Source organism: Melozone crissalis, unplaced genomic scaffold (genome assembly GCF_028551555.1).
Source record: "Melozone crissalis strain CALT ecotype California unplaced genomic scaffold, PUWL_Pcris_2 ptg000018l_1, whole genome shotgun sequence".
Lineage (NCBI taxonomy): Eukaryota > Metazoa > Chordata > Aves > Passeriformes > Passerellidae > Melozone > Melozone crissalis.
This window is the reverse complement of record NW_026535796.1, coordinates 32,670,547-32,684,105: the sequence shown is the minus strand read 5'-3', so window position 1 is coordinate 32,684,105 and position 13,559 is coordinate 32,670,547. Positions and strand designations below refer to the sequence as shown.

The 13,559-nt window shown below is 39.5% G+C and overlaps 1 protein-coding gene across 1 annotated transcript in view; it reads left to right on the top strand.

Annotated features, from left to right (window-relative positions):
• The first annotated feature begins 295 nt into the window (after positions 1 to 295).
• SLC25A21 (solute carrier family 25 member 21) overlaps positions 296 to 13,559 on the top strand; it is a 232,391-nt gene continuing 219,127 nt past the window's right edge. Inside the window, exon 1 of the mRNA XM_054276096.1 lies at positions 296 to 378. Coding sequence (XP_054132071.1) covers positions 312 to 378 — 67 coding nt within the window. The 5' untranslated portion in view covers positions 296 to 311. The remainder of the gene's footprint in view (positions 379 to 13,559) is intronic.

Sequence of the window (13,559 nt, the reverse complement as noted above, 5' to 3'; positions counted from 1 at the left end):
ATCGCAGCGCCGGCCGCCCCGGGTCTGCCCTAATAGAGAGAGGCTGTCGCTTTCCGGCTAGAAGCGATCGCCCGTAGCTGCGAGCCCGTGCGGTGCCCGGGGCCGCCCTCTGCCCGGGGCCGGCTGCCAAAGGCCGCCGCGGGGCCGCGCACCGGGGCCCCCGCCCCCGGCGTTCGCGGCTCCCCCTCCCGCCCGCAGATAACCGCGGCCCCTCAGGCTCTTCCCCACCCGCCTCGCGCGGACTCGGCCCCGGCTCCCAGCCGCTCTCCAGGCGCCAGCTCCCTCTCGTCGCCGCCGCAGCGCGGGCAAGGATGGCTCGGCAGCCCCGGGGCTTTCTGCAGGAGGCCTCTCACCAAGTCGTCGCCGGAGGCTCGGCGGGTGAGTGCGCGCGTTCCTCGTGGGCGGGAAGGGTCCGCCCGTCCCCCGCCGGCGCTCCGCCAACTTGAGGCGCAGGCGGCCGCGCCGCCTCCCCCTCTCCGCGCCGCTCGGGCGGCGGGGAACGAACCGGCTCAGCGGCGGCTCCTCCCCCGCCGGGCGGTGCCGGCGGGCTCTGGAGGCGACCCAAGCCCGGGGGTCCCGGAGCAAGTCCTGTAACGGTGCTCGGCCCGCCGGCGGGGCAGGGGGGTGAAGGGGCGCTCCCGGTTTCCGCGGTGTATCTGTGCCACACACGCCATGCAGCCCCTCGGGCGATAAGAGCGGCGGGCGGGCCCCTTCAACGGCAGCAGCCGCCGGTGTCCTGCAGCGCAGCCCGCCCGAAGGGCTAGAGCCGCCTCGGGGGAGTCCGCGGCCGGGATCCGCCTCCAGCGCCGGGATACGGGACAGAAAACGTAGTTGCCCTGCTCACTCCTTCCCCGTGACACTCTTCGTCGCTGAGTTACAGAGAAACCAATGCAGGGCTACAGTGGAAATGCGTTTCTGTGTGGTTTTCGAAATACTTTTAGGAATGTCGACATTACTCATTAATTTGTAGTCTGTTTGTACTACAAACTACAAATGTCAAAATCGTACACGTCTGTTTAGTAATGAAAGCGTTGCTGGTCAATTTCTTCAGGTTTCTTACCTAAATCCCAGTGAAACTGAAACATTTAAATCAGCCTGCAGTGTAGGGGATTTTAACACAATATCCTGCTCTTTCAGTCTGCATATGTAAATCCTGTTAATATTTCAACTATGTAGTGTGTTTTTAAGTGTTCCTTAGAGTCTCTTCTGAGGTCTAAATGTTGTTTGTCATATTATATTTTACATGAAAGAGAAGAGCTACGTGGTAGTGTTGCTGTGTCTTATGCTTCAGTGCAATGTGCACAAGAAAAATTCTTTTGTGATTGACACCTGTGTAGCCATGACATTGCATGTGAGCTTGTCTTCCATTCCCTCTAATTCCCCTTGTACCTCTAAATCCACTTCTATGCGTTCCTGCCACCAACACACATTTGTGCAGTTTGATTTCATGCTAGTGGCTCTGTGTGCCCTTTGTTTTCAGCCTTCTTCTTTGACAGTGAGATGTCATAGCAGAAGTGGAGAAGTCTGGTGTCCCAGTGTATTGTATGACTGCTGTCCCCGCCCTTCCAGTGTATTGTGTGACTGTTTATGTAGCTTTTCTGCAGCCTTTGAAATTCTAAAGGTTTCTTGGATTCTGCTTGGTACCACCCCTATCTTCCTATAGGAGAGAATGGAAAGGTTTAATCTGTCCTAGACTGTTAAAAACCCTTCATACCTGAAGGGACACTGAGGTGTTTTGCCACCAGATGTTTTGCAAGATGACATTTTTCTGCCCTTAGCAGTTGGCCTGTGTCTTAGTGACTCAGATTGATCCAATGCACTGTGTTACCATCCTCTGGCAGGAGCCTTTTTTTGTTACAGGTTCTCTTTGTAGAAGAGATTGCCTAACACCACAGAAAAAATTCCCATTTAGATAAATGAAAAATATTTGGTAATCTGGTAGACATCAGTATTAGGGTGAGAGAGTTTTCAAGGAGACTATTGATCTGCATGCAACACTTAAAAAAAAAGTACAGTGCGAGAGGCCTGTTGTGTCTAGTCCAGTGACATAATGTTAAGGATGCTTGCAACCTTTTGCTTAATCTCCTGTCAGGCAGGCAAGTTCCTTAGCTGCATCACTTGCCTTAAATTTGTACAGAAATTTCCATTAATTGGTTTTGAAATAAACCAGTAATGATTTATTATCTAAGTCTGAGTAACACTAAAATTGTACCAGGGGATTTTGAGAAGTGTGCTTCAAATGGGAGCTATAAAGTATGTTAGAGGGAAATGGCTGACACTTGAAAACTTGCTTGACAGATGCTTAAAACTCAGTGGGGTTTTTCTCCTGCTAATTTACAGAGAAAGTAAAAGGTGAAGGCTGGAGTTTTGAAGTCTTCAGACTAAAGGTTAAATTTCTTAGGCAAGTGTAGATACAACATGGAAAAGATGCAAGCAAGGAGAAAAGGATTGAGTTTGTTTCCTGAACTTAGTTTCCCAATATTATTTTGACCATCCTATATTGCTTTTGACTGTCTCTGCAGGAGGACATAGGACTCTTGTAGGTGCTTTGTTCTGTTTCCTGGCCTCAAGTGAATGCCACAGACATCCTAGAGTGACTTTGCTCTCTGTACCGCAGCCTGGTATTTAGAAAAAAAACCAACCAACCAACCAAAAAGAAAACATACCAAAAACCCAAACAAAACAAAAAAACCCCAACAAAACAAAATCCCTCAAAAACCCCACCCCAAACCAGACATAAATTAGTCTTGGTTAAGCTGGTTTCTAGGAAAGATGAGTTGGACTCTGTCAAAGCAATGGTAAGAAAGTGCTGAGGTTGTTGGGAATGAATGGCACAGCCCAGTAGGTGTAATTGAAGGGTCAGAAATATTGCCTGCATAAGTAAAATGAGAGGTTATTTAGTATCTGCATGTCTGATGCAAAAGGATCTGATAAGAAGTAATTCTGCTAGGTTGAGTGGAAAATTATTAGAGATAAACCGAAGCTGGCAGAACAGGAAGAAAGGGATTTTTTGATGCTTTGTGGGAGATGACAGGACTTGTTCATGGACTTATTAAGACAGGGGAAGAGAAAGAAAGAAATCAAACATGACCCCTAGTCTACAGGACTGATAAAATGGAAGAAGCAGGCATGCTGGAAGAAGGAGAAAGGAAAGTGTTCAGTGTTTTAAAAGAAAATATATCAGCATACTGTTGGCTGTCAGAGGCATTGCTAAGTTAAACTTGAACAGCTCTCTGCTGTAACTGAACTGTAAAAGTCAGGCATGACAGATCTCATGCATACTTTGTCTGTGACAAGGGGTGCGTCTGCTTTCATGTGGCTTTAATCTGACTTCATGTGAAATGGAAAGCTCTGCTTCCTGAGAGTGTATGAAATTTTAAATATGAACAAAGTCTTACACAGTCTTGGCTTATGTTACTTCTGCCGGCATTGTTTACTCCCATCTTTCAGATTCCTCAATGAAGGTTAATAGCATAATTCAAAATACTTGGTTTTGTTTGCTTGCCTGGGTGTATGACAATAGTGAGGAAAAGGACTTTGATTGAAACCTAATTGGGACACTTCATTAGTGAGTTCAGGCCATTCTACTACAGGGAACTGCAGGCATGTTCCTTTTCTCTAGTGGTTAATTACTAAGCTAAAGCATGTGTGGAATTTATAGCAAAAAAATTAAACAGAAAATCAACTCTTAACTGTAAGGATAATTGTGAAAAGAACTTGGGAGCTTCTGATTTCCTTAGATTTATAGTAATTCTTCAAAATGTTATTTGAGGAGCTCAGTCAGTACAGGGTTCAAGTCACAAGAAGAATTGTTTCTCTAAAATACAAAGAGAAACTTGTTTTGCCTGCCTGTATGGAAAAGGCAGAAATTAAAACAATAGTGTTGCATATAAAGTCAATGGATATTTCCTCATACAGAGGAACTGACTAGTGCAAAGTATGTTATGTGATACCCAGATTAATTTGTCAAGACATACTCGTAACAGGGTGTTGAGCCAGTTTGAATGATGAAGTGCAAATGTCATAAACAATTGCACAGATACCCATGGCACAGTGGAGGCTGGTGGCTGCATATGGTTACCCTGAAGGTTTTAGGATGCTTCTGGTTGATATAGGCGTGTTCTTGTTTTTTTAATAACAAAAGACCGCAGATGGAAACAATTAGCTAAAACTGCACGTGACATAAATAAAATGTAATTATATTTAGTTGTATGATAGCCTCTCTTTCTTCCATACATGTACAAATAACCTATAAACATTTTAAATTTTGAAGTTAAAAATTTAAATAATTTATTTCATATATTTAGCAAGTGATAACTAGATGACTTGTTTTTCAGATCTGTAATGTTTAACCAATCTTTAAGTACTTTTCTGCTGAAAATTAGGTATGTCTCTTTGCCTAATTCCATTTAATAAATGAACATGAACTGCAAAATTAATTACTGTAAAATTAATATGGAAAAGGCAGAACAAAATGAGCTTTAAAACAAAACTGTTACTTCATAGGGATAATTCAGGCTCATCTTTTTCCCCCCCTATTCCTCATGTTTTCATGAAACAGCAGGGTTTCTGCCTCTCTGTACTTCTCGGCTTCAATTTTTTAATATTTTTTAAAATTCTTTTTTAAAGAGTTAGGTTTCCAGCTGCATTGAAACCTAATAGGATTTGGGAGTCTAATTTTCTTAAGCTCCTTTGAAAGTCCAAATCTTTTCTCTTGAGAGGTGTTTTATTTCAGAAGTAGACAAAGTTGATTAACCTGGATAGCAGCAACTTCTTTGAACCAGATCTACAGGCAGGAAAGCCACTTGTCAAACAAAGACTGTCAAATGCAGATACAGTATTAAAACCAGTGTTTGGTCTTCCTGTTGCATAAGGCATTAGGCAGACAAAAACCATTACAAGGCACACTAGCTTGCATAATCAGTGAAACACCTTAGGTTACTTTGTCCCTATGAATGGGAGACGGAGTGTGATAGATGTACAGGAAGCACTTGAAACTGCAGGAAAATTGTCTAATTATTGTCCTCCCCCTCGCTTGTTTGTATTTTTATGACAGTTTTCTGGGAGTTAAAGTTAGGAGGAGTATTCTGTGTTTTCTTGGGTGCTTTTTTCTTCCTTTTAAGCCATGCAATGGGCATTCACATGTTACTAAAATAATTGGTTAATGCTCAGAGGTAATTTCATCTAGCTAAGTACTTAGCTACACCTTGTAACTTTCTTGACTTGAAACCATAAAATTTTAATGTATTTGAACCTTCCTTTTTCCATTTCTCTGAAGTCACTTAAGGCTGAAATATTATCTGAGGCCACAGTTCATGCTTGGTGTCTTTCACTGCCTTGGTTTGGTATTTCAGATGTTTGCAAACTCTTTAAATTAAAAAGCTAAGGATGGGAAGCAGTCAAAAAGTAATCATTTCAAGGAAGTATTCTACAAGTTAAAGTGCTCCAAAGGAACGCACTAGAAGCAACCAATTAAGCCAATTTTCTCTGCTAGTGTGAGAAATTAATAGCGTGCCACCCTGGTGTTGGACTTGGAGATTTGGATGGGAGTTGCTTGGTTGGCAATATGGTGAAGAGAAGTTTGGGTAAGAAAAGACCAAAATAAGGTTAAGTGCATGTAAGCTGAGATATCAGATATCCTGAACCTTCTCCAGTATCCTTGTAGAAACTGGGAGGACATAGGAACAGTTGGGAAGTTAGGACTTGGAAAGATTTCTATCTATTTCTGCTCAGACAACCATCCATGCACTCTGTGTTTTATGAAACCTGCTGAAAAGAAAACGTGAAGTACCTGTGCAAGGTCTATGTAGCCCCTACTGCTTTCATCATTATACAGTTCGAAGAGGGAGTACAGTAATCAGGACAGTTTGACTTCAGTGGGTTGCTGGAAATAAGGAAGACCCATCAGGGAAGCTCCAGGGATGCTGATTTTGAAGCCAGTATAGTTGAATTTTTGCCTTTGGTCTCCAATTCAAAGCCATGCAATGTGACATTTTTCAATATGGTAGAATACAGCTGCGTGCTGCAGACCAGAGCAGTGACAGCAGCTGAGGGTATGCAGAATGCCATGCAGTGAACCAGCTGAAGTTACCTTGTAAACCATTCTCAGTGGAAAATTTTTAGTGTACTTTCCCCACATACTATAGCATTTCAAACTTTAGTTCTGTAGCATTTTTCAGTCTCTGAGTCTCCCCTGTTCTACTAGCTGATAATTCTAAAAATATCTGAATCTGAAAGAGATTGGACTGTTTGCTTTGTATACTTCTAACTGAATTAAATGTTATTGGGTTGCCGCAGAAAACCTTGTTTAATTTTAGTGGAAACTAATGAAATCCTCATGAGCTTTCATACATTTTGCTAAATATGCAAAGCTGGCAGCTAGCAAAACTCCTCTAAATTTTCAGACAGTTAAGTAATTTGAAGAAGCAATACCCTTGCAATGTAGCTTTATTTTAAAAGGAGCAAATGAAAATTGCAATGCAGAATCATGGAACTGTAGAGTGGTTTGGATTGAAAAGGACCTTATAGATCATTTAGTTCCTGCCATAGAGAGAGATGCCACTCACTAGATTAAGTCTCTCAGGGCCCTATCCCACCTGGCCTTGAACAGTTCCAGGAGTGGGGCATCCACAACCTCTCTGAGCAACCTGCTCTGACCCTCTGAGTAAAGAATTTCTTCATAACATTTAATCAAAAGCTTCCCTCTTTCAGTTTAAAGCCATTGCCCCTTGTCTTGTCACTATCTGTCCATATAAAAAGTTCCTCTCCCTCCTTTTTATAAGTCACTCATAAATGGTACTGGCAGGCCACAGCAAGGTCTCCCTGGAGCTTTCTCTTCTTCATGCTCAACAACTCCAGCTCTCCCAACCTGTCTTTGTAGGGGAGAGATTTCACTCACTATCATCTTTGTGGCCTCCTCTATGCCTGCCCTACAAGTCCATGTCATTCTTGTGCTGAAGACTCCAGATCTGGACGCAGCATTGCAGGTGAGGTCTCACAAGAGCAGAGCTGCAGAATCAGCTCCCCTGGCCTCCTCCCACTGCTCTTGATGCAGCTCAGGTTAAGGTTGGCCTTCTGGATTGTGAGTGCACATTGCTGATTCATGTCCAGCTTTTCATCCACAAGAATCGCCTAGTCCTTCTCTGCAAGGATGTTCTCAATGACTTCTTGTCTCAGCATCTACTCATGTTGCTCCTTTCCTGACCCAGGTGCAGCACTTTGAACTTGGATTTCTTGACCTTCATATAAGGTATTTGTAGGCCCCCTTATCAAGTTTTTCCAGGATCCTGGATGGGTTCATGTCCCTCTGTTGTGTGAACTGCACCACTAAGCTTCATGTCATCTGCATATTTGGGATGTCTCAATGTCTGTCAGTGATGAAGACACTGAAGAGCACTTGTGCCAAGACAGAGCCCTGAGGGATGCCACACATCACTGGCCTCCACTTAGACACAGTCATTGACCTCAACTCTGTCCAGAGAGTGTTTAGAGTGAACTGATCTTGTTTGATTGAGTCATTGCAGTGTACTGGCAACTCATAAACAGCTATTTGGAGCTCTTAAATGTGTTTCAAGCTATGTTTAGGGATTTTTTTTGATGTAATAGCTTTTAGATGAGGGGTTAGGATATGAAGTAAATTTTGCATGTTTATGTAACAGCGACAGAAACAAACTAAGAATTTTTGTAATTTCTAACATGTTATGACTCCTGTAGTATGTTTCTGTAGAAGCTGGGACTCTGAAAAGAAGAATCTTTTGGTTGATGGACTCAGATGCAGCTCATACCATACTGCTTGTTGAACCTGGGGATTAAATTTCAGACTTGCTCTGATACTCCCTTGGTTTGAGAATCCTGCAGCAACCTCGTAATTCCAAGTGTGTCTTTGTTCCAAATAGGATACGCTGGTAAAAGTGAGAAGTTGGCTTTATTTAGCCTGGTGTGTTAGCCAATGGGAATAAAACATTTTGTGCACAGAATCCTCTATGGGTGTAATAAGGCACTTATCCTATCCAGTGGTAAGCCTGAAGGTGTTAAGAAGGGTTATCAATTTCCTGTTGTTTTTAGAGTAACAAGTTTTTTCTCAAAAACCTCACCCCTTATCTCCCACCCTCCACAAAAACCCAAACCTAATGAAGTTATTTGCACTCATTGGATCTCCTGCCCACAAGATGGCAGTGCAATACCACCATGAGATGCTAATGTGTTTTTTTTTGTTGTTGTTTGTTTGTTTGTTTGTTTTTTGTTTTTTGGGGGTTTTTTCGGGTTTTTTTTTTGTTTGTTTTTTGGGGTTTTTTTTCCCTACCTGTGGCAGAGCGATAAAAATGTATGTTGAAGCTGTTGCTTGATAAGAAGCATATGTAATTTTCAATTATAATATGCAAAATAAAAGCTTAAAGATGTCAAATAAATAATGATCAATAAATGCTGATTCCATATGTGTACTGCACAGCCAGTGGCACTGAATTTCACTGTCACTAAATTAAGCACAATTTGGTTGTTGGTTGGTTATTTTAATTTTAGCATAGATTTTATGCAATATTGCAGAAATGTCATCAAACTCTCAATGCCAGTCTATAACCAAAGTAAAGACTTCTGTGTTACATACATACTGTAAGCCTCTGTTAACTTCCTTCAAGTATTTGCAGGCATGAGACCTACAGCAAAGCATAAAAGCTTAAACATACACACTTCTTCAAAATAAGCTATAAAATTTCATTGTCAGATTTTAAAGTTAAATAATATTGTGGAATAGTGTGTTATACATATAACAGCATGTAGGTAGTCAAAATAATACTGGAACATGCCTGTTGTAAAATTTGTAGGCAAAAAATGCTTTGTCTGCAAAGGCAATTCTGAAGCTGTTACAGCTTCTCTGAGCCAAGATTATATTGGCATAAAGAACAATTTTTCATTACTGTTTATTTTTTCATCAGTTGTGCTGAGTGACTGATGTACATCTTCAAATTCATGTTAAATTGTTGTAACACAAAAGTTTATTAGGCAGTAAGAATATAATTCTAACATTTAGCAACAAAGCATGACTTTTGATAATAGTAGATGTGTTTTCTGTGGCAGTGTTCTAGAAGAGAAAATGAAAACTGATTCTGGTTATTTCTGTGCATAAAATCTGGCAATTTTGCCTGTTAAGTGATGATATTACAAAGTTTCCTTTAACTGTAGCTTAGTTTCTGTGACATTACCTTGGATGTACTTACAAATGTAAAAATTCTTTCTTTATGCCTGCTGCTTTTCCATTTCAAGCTAGCAGGGTGGGAGACACTCAAAATCATACCCATGAGACTGGAGGAACTTGTCTGTTACGAGACTGAAATTCCCTCTGAAAAATGATTATATTGACCTTTTCAGACTGCTTGAAGTATTATGATTAGGGTTGGTATGAATTAAAAGGGCTAAAGACAAGGGGGGAAAAAACCCTTTTCAGATAGTGATGTGGCTTCTAGAATCTGGAAGTTTTGAAAATCAGTATTGCAATGAATGGATAATAGGGATGCCTCTAAGTATTTTAAAGTATCTCAGCCTTGATTATAAAGGCCTTAAATGGGCTCTTCTTCAACTGGATTTGAAAACATACAATTAATTTTTTTCCCCTTGGAGGAGATTAATTGATATTTGCTGCCTGTGGAAAATAACACTGGTCCTGTCGTTGGGTAAAGTAAATTAATATTGGTTTTTATAATATGAAACTCTCACTCTCTGATGAATAATTATTATTTGTGCAAGAAAGTGTTAAATATCAGCCATCTTAAGATAGTATTTTCTCTACAGAAAATCTGTACTGCAGGTCAGCTGTTTCAGGTGGGTTGAAAGTAGAGTAGTTACAGGATAAGTGTCTGCCATATTTTTCTGCAGCATGTCTTATCCTGAAGAATCACTGCAATTAGATACCATTGCACCAACATGTGAAAGAGGTAATTCATATTTCAGTTGTCTACAGTGGTGGTTTTCCGATGAGAAAATAACTGCGAGAGTCTGAATGTTGTTGAGAAGTCCCACCCATACAGTGGGGAAGCAAACACAGGAGTAATTGGCCTTTAGGTCTGCTTTTCAATCACTGAGCTACACTGTTAACAGCTGCTTTTGTTTTCCCTCTGGATCATTTTCAGTCCATCAATTTTTGTCAGTAAACACAGTTTATGGGTCATCTTTTAGTCTTTAGTCAATGAATCATTTCCCAGATCGGTTTGTTATATTAGTTTCCTGGACCTTTTATTGTTTTTATTATACTGAAGTATGCAGATGTGTGGCTGGTGACCCCAAGGAGCAACACTCCCAAAAGCAAATGAGAGTCTTAGTAGCCCTTTCAGTTTTGGAAAATTCTTTGTGCTATTTATTTCACTTCCTCTTAGAGCCAATTCTGAGTGGCTTTGCAGCAGGGTAAAGGTTTACTTATTTTTCTATTGCTAACACTTGCTTCTTAATATTTAGTTAGAGTGTTGATTTTCAAAATTAGTATATATTTTGAATGTGTAGTAAATATTGCTCAACTTTGTTTTCTCAGCTGGCTCCAGATAACATACTGAACTCAGTAAAACATGAAGGGCATGGTGAAAAAAAAAATGGTTCTAACTCCCATAATCAGAGACACAGAAAAAAAATTTAATTCTTCATTACGGATTCTGTGGTATTTGATGTCTCTTCCAGCTTGTGGAGCTATGTGTTTAATTTCTGAATTTGAAACTTGGACTATCATTTCAGTTTAAAATCCAATCTTATCCTCAGTGTTTTGGCATTAAAGCTTAAAATTATGAACTGTAGATGTTTTATAAAGATGGTACTCCTGATCTTTAGATGAATTTTTGGATCTGAGCCATGAAATTATGAGTGCTTGAAATTTGTGATGATACACCGGGGGTTTTTTAGGTTGGTTACATGTAAGTTCTCTAGAGGCAGGTTTGCAATGCTGGTGGTGTACATGCGTGTGTAGCATAACCCCATGCCAAGAAGTACAAAACAAAGTGTCAGGATGCTTGTAGGTTTTTAGAAGAATTTATTTTCCAAGACATTGCCTTACTATTGATGCTGACCGGTGGCAGCACAATCTTGTGTGTATGCCTTAATTTTGTCAGAATTGCGTAATAGTGTGTAAAGCAAGAGTGCTTGCTTTGCTTATGCAGCACATTCAAAACATTGTGTCTGGTGCCCATTTTAGGTGCTTCTGCCATCAGATTCTTGATAGCCTCTTTTGGCTCTGGGTTACTATACTAGTTCATCCTGGGATCAGTTCATCATCAATAAGAAGAGTTATGTAGAGGAATGGGCAATAATCTGAGTACAAGACTACTGGAAGAATATGAGAGCTTTGAGAGTCTTCACAGTTCTGCCCTTCATTCTTCTCTGTCTCTGGTTATTGCAGAGCCAAAGCAATAGCACTTTTAAGAAAGTACTGTGTTTGCAGACAAGTGCTTAATTCTCCTCTCCTAAATGGGATTAGGATTCTGAAGGGGATTGGGGCTGTTGCATTAAGCAAGGGAAATGTGGCTACCACTTATTCATTTTACCTCTTAGTAAAACTTTTACAAGGCAAAACTGTAATGCTAACTGGGTAATGAGACAGTACTTGCTTAAAACAAACTTTATTGTGTTTTTTTCACAAGCAGTGAAGAAAATAAGTATCAGTATGCTATATGCTTTGACTGGCATCTGATTCCTTATTGTCAAATATGATGATGGCCAACCCAGATGACAAAAAAGAAAACAAATCAATCTTTTCTGTTGATTTTTAGCAACCTTTTCTCCTTCCTATAAAATTTCACTTTTTAATATGATGAGATATGAAGCTTATTGATTAGGCATTTCCAAAAGGGAGGAAGAAAACATGTAGGATTTCTGCAGATATAAACCCCATGAATGTTATTAGATACTAAACTAAATGGAAAGAAATGCCTTATTTAGAGTATTAAACTCTTCTAAGTTAATGTCCATAAAGTTTAAATTAGTTCAGACTTTTCTTATTAGAATAAATGTTTCCTTTTAAAAAGCATGATAATCATAATCAAGACTAAATTTGTTCTGTTATTTATTTTCAAAATGATTGTACATGTTTAGCTGACTTTTGATTTAAATCCCTAGGGATATATTGGAGACAGATGTTTAGATGACCTAATGTTTAAAGTAAAGTTATATTTGGACACTCGATTAAATTTTCCTTAAAATCTTTCCATATATGTTAGATCGTGGAGCAGTGCAGAAAGTATTGAAAGATACTTTCAGAAAAAGGTACTGCTTTATTTTTAAAGTAAGTTATTAGAGTTCAGTAGATTTCATTTCAGGCAACTGTCAAAAGCAGAAAATGTTTGATTATAAACCAGCATGTTTACAAATGAAAATATTGTGTCTTGTTGCAGAGCTAAATGGGAAACAGATTTCTTTAAAATTTCATTGATTTCAAAACCAAATTTACCATGCCATTTATAGCTGCCTCAAAACTTGGTAAAGATTATGGTAGACTTTAAAATGTAGCATCAGTTGAAGACTGCATTGTAGACCATAACACTTGCAAATATTTTTACTCCTTTGTGGTTTTGAACAAGTAAAATAGGGTAAATAGTAAATAGTGTATGTAAAATAGCACCTAATAGTGTGGATGACAAAAATGACTATATATGTGATAGTAAACAACATTTTGAAAAGTCTCAATATTTCATCATCACAATTATCAATATTGACCTATTGAGAAGGTATTGATTTGCAGATGAAAAAATTAGTATCTTCAGTCTTTTAAAGTTTATATATACTGGCTTTTGTTGTGTTTAGTTAAATAAGCAAGTTACTGAGTTGCTGAACTTCTGTACTCCATTTTAACTGTAACTGAAATATTGTACTAAGAGATGCATTCTTGTCACTGGCAGGATACTTTGTGGGCTAATGTAAGTGTTGCACAAAAATACTATTCTGATGCTTAGCACTCAGCCTGCAACATAACCTCTGGCAGATCTTGAGAACGTTTCTGTGGGACAGCATTTTTTATTATTTTCTGTAATTTGTGATTTGGAAGGCTGATGTGGGCACCAGAGCTGAAAAGTACTTTATGCAGAATAGACCTTGTTAAGTTTAGGCATCACATGCAGCATTTTTCTGTTATCTCATTGAGGTCTGCTGCATTAGAACTGGAGTAGCCCTCTTCTGGGAAAAATTGAAATTACAATATTTGAAGCCTCTTCTTTCATGTAGGAGTGGATATTGGGTCAACAGTGGTATAAAAATCATGTTTTGTGACGGGAATGAAAGGAGATCTCATCCTATTCCTGGAAAAGGAGCTTTCATTCTGTCTTTTTGCTAGTAGATGAATGTACATTAATCATGGGCAGTAACTGTTTTGTACAGCATGGATCTAATCAAAACCTAATGAATGAATGTGTAGTACCTATGTGATGCCATTTACTGTTAGCAGAAATTATTTTTCTTTTCTTCCTGAATTAAGATTTGGGATATAGATTATAACTCTGGAAAATAAATAGAAAAGTATCTTCTTAAGACTCTCAAGAAGCAAAGGGTGGTCATAAAATTGGAAGAGATAGCCCTTAAACATCTTCTGAAAA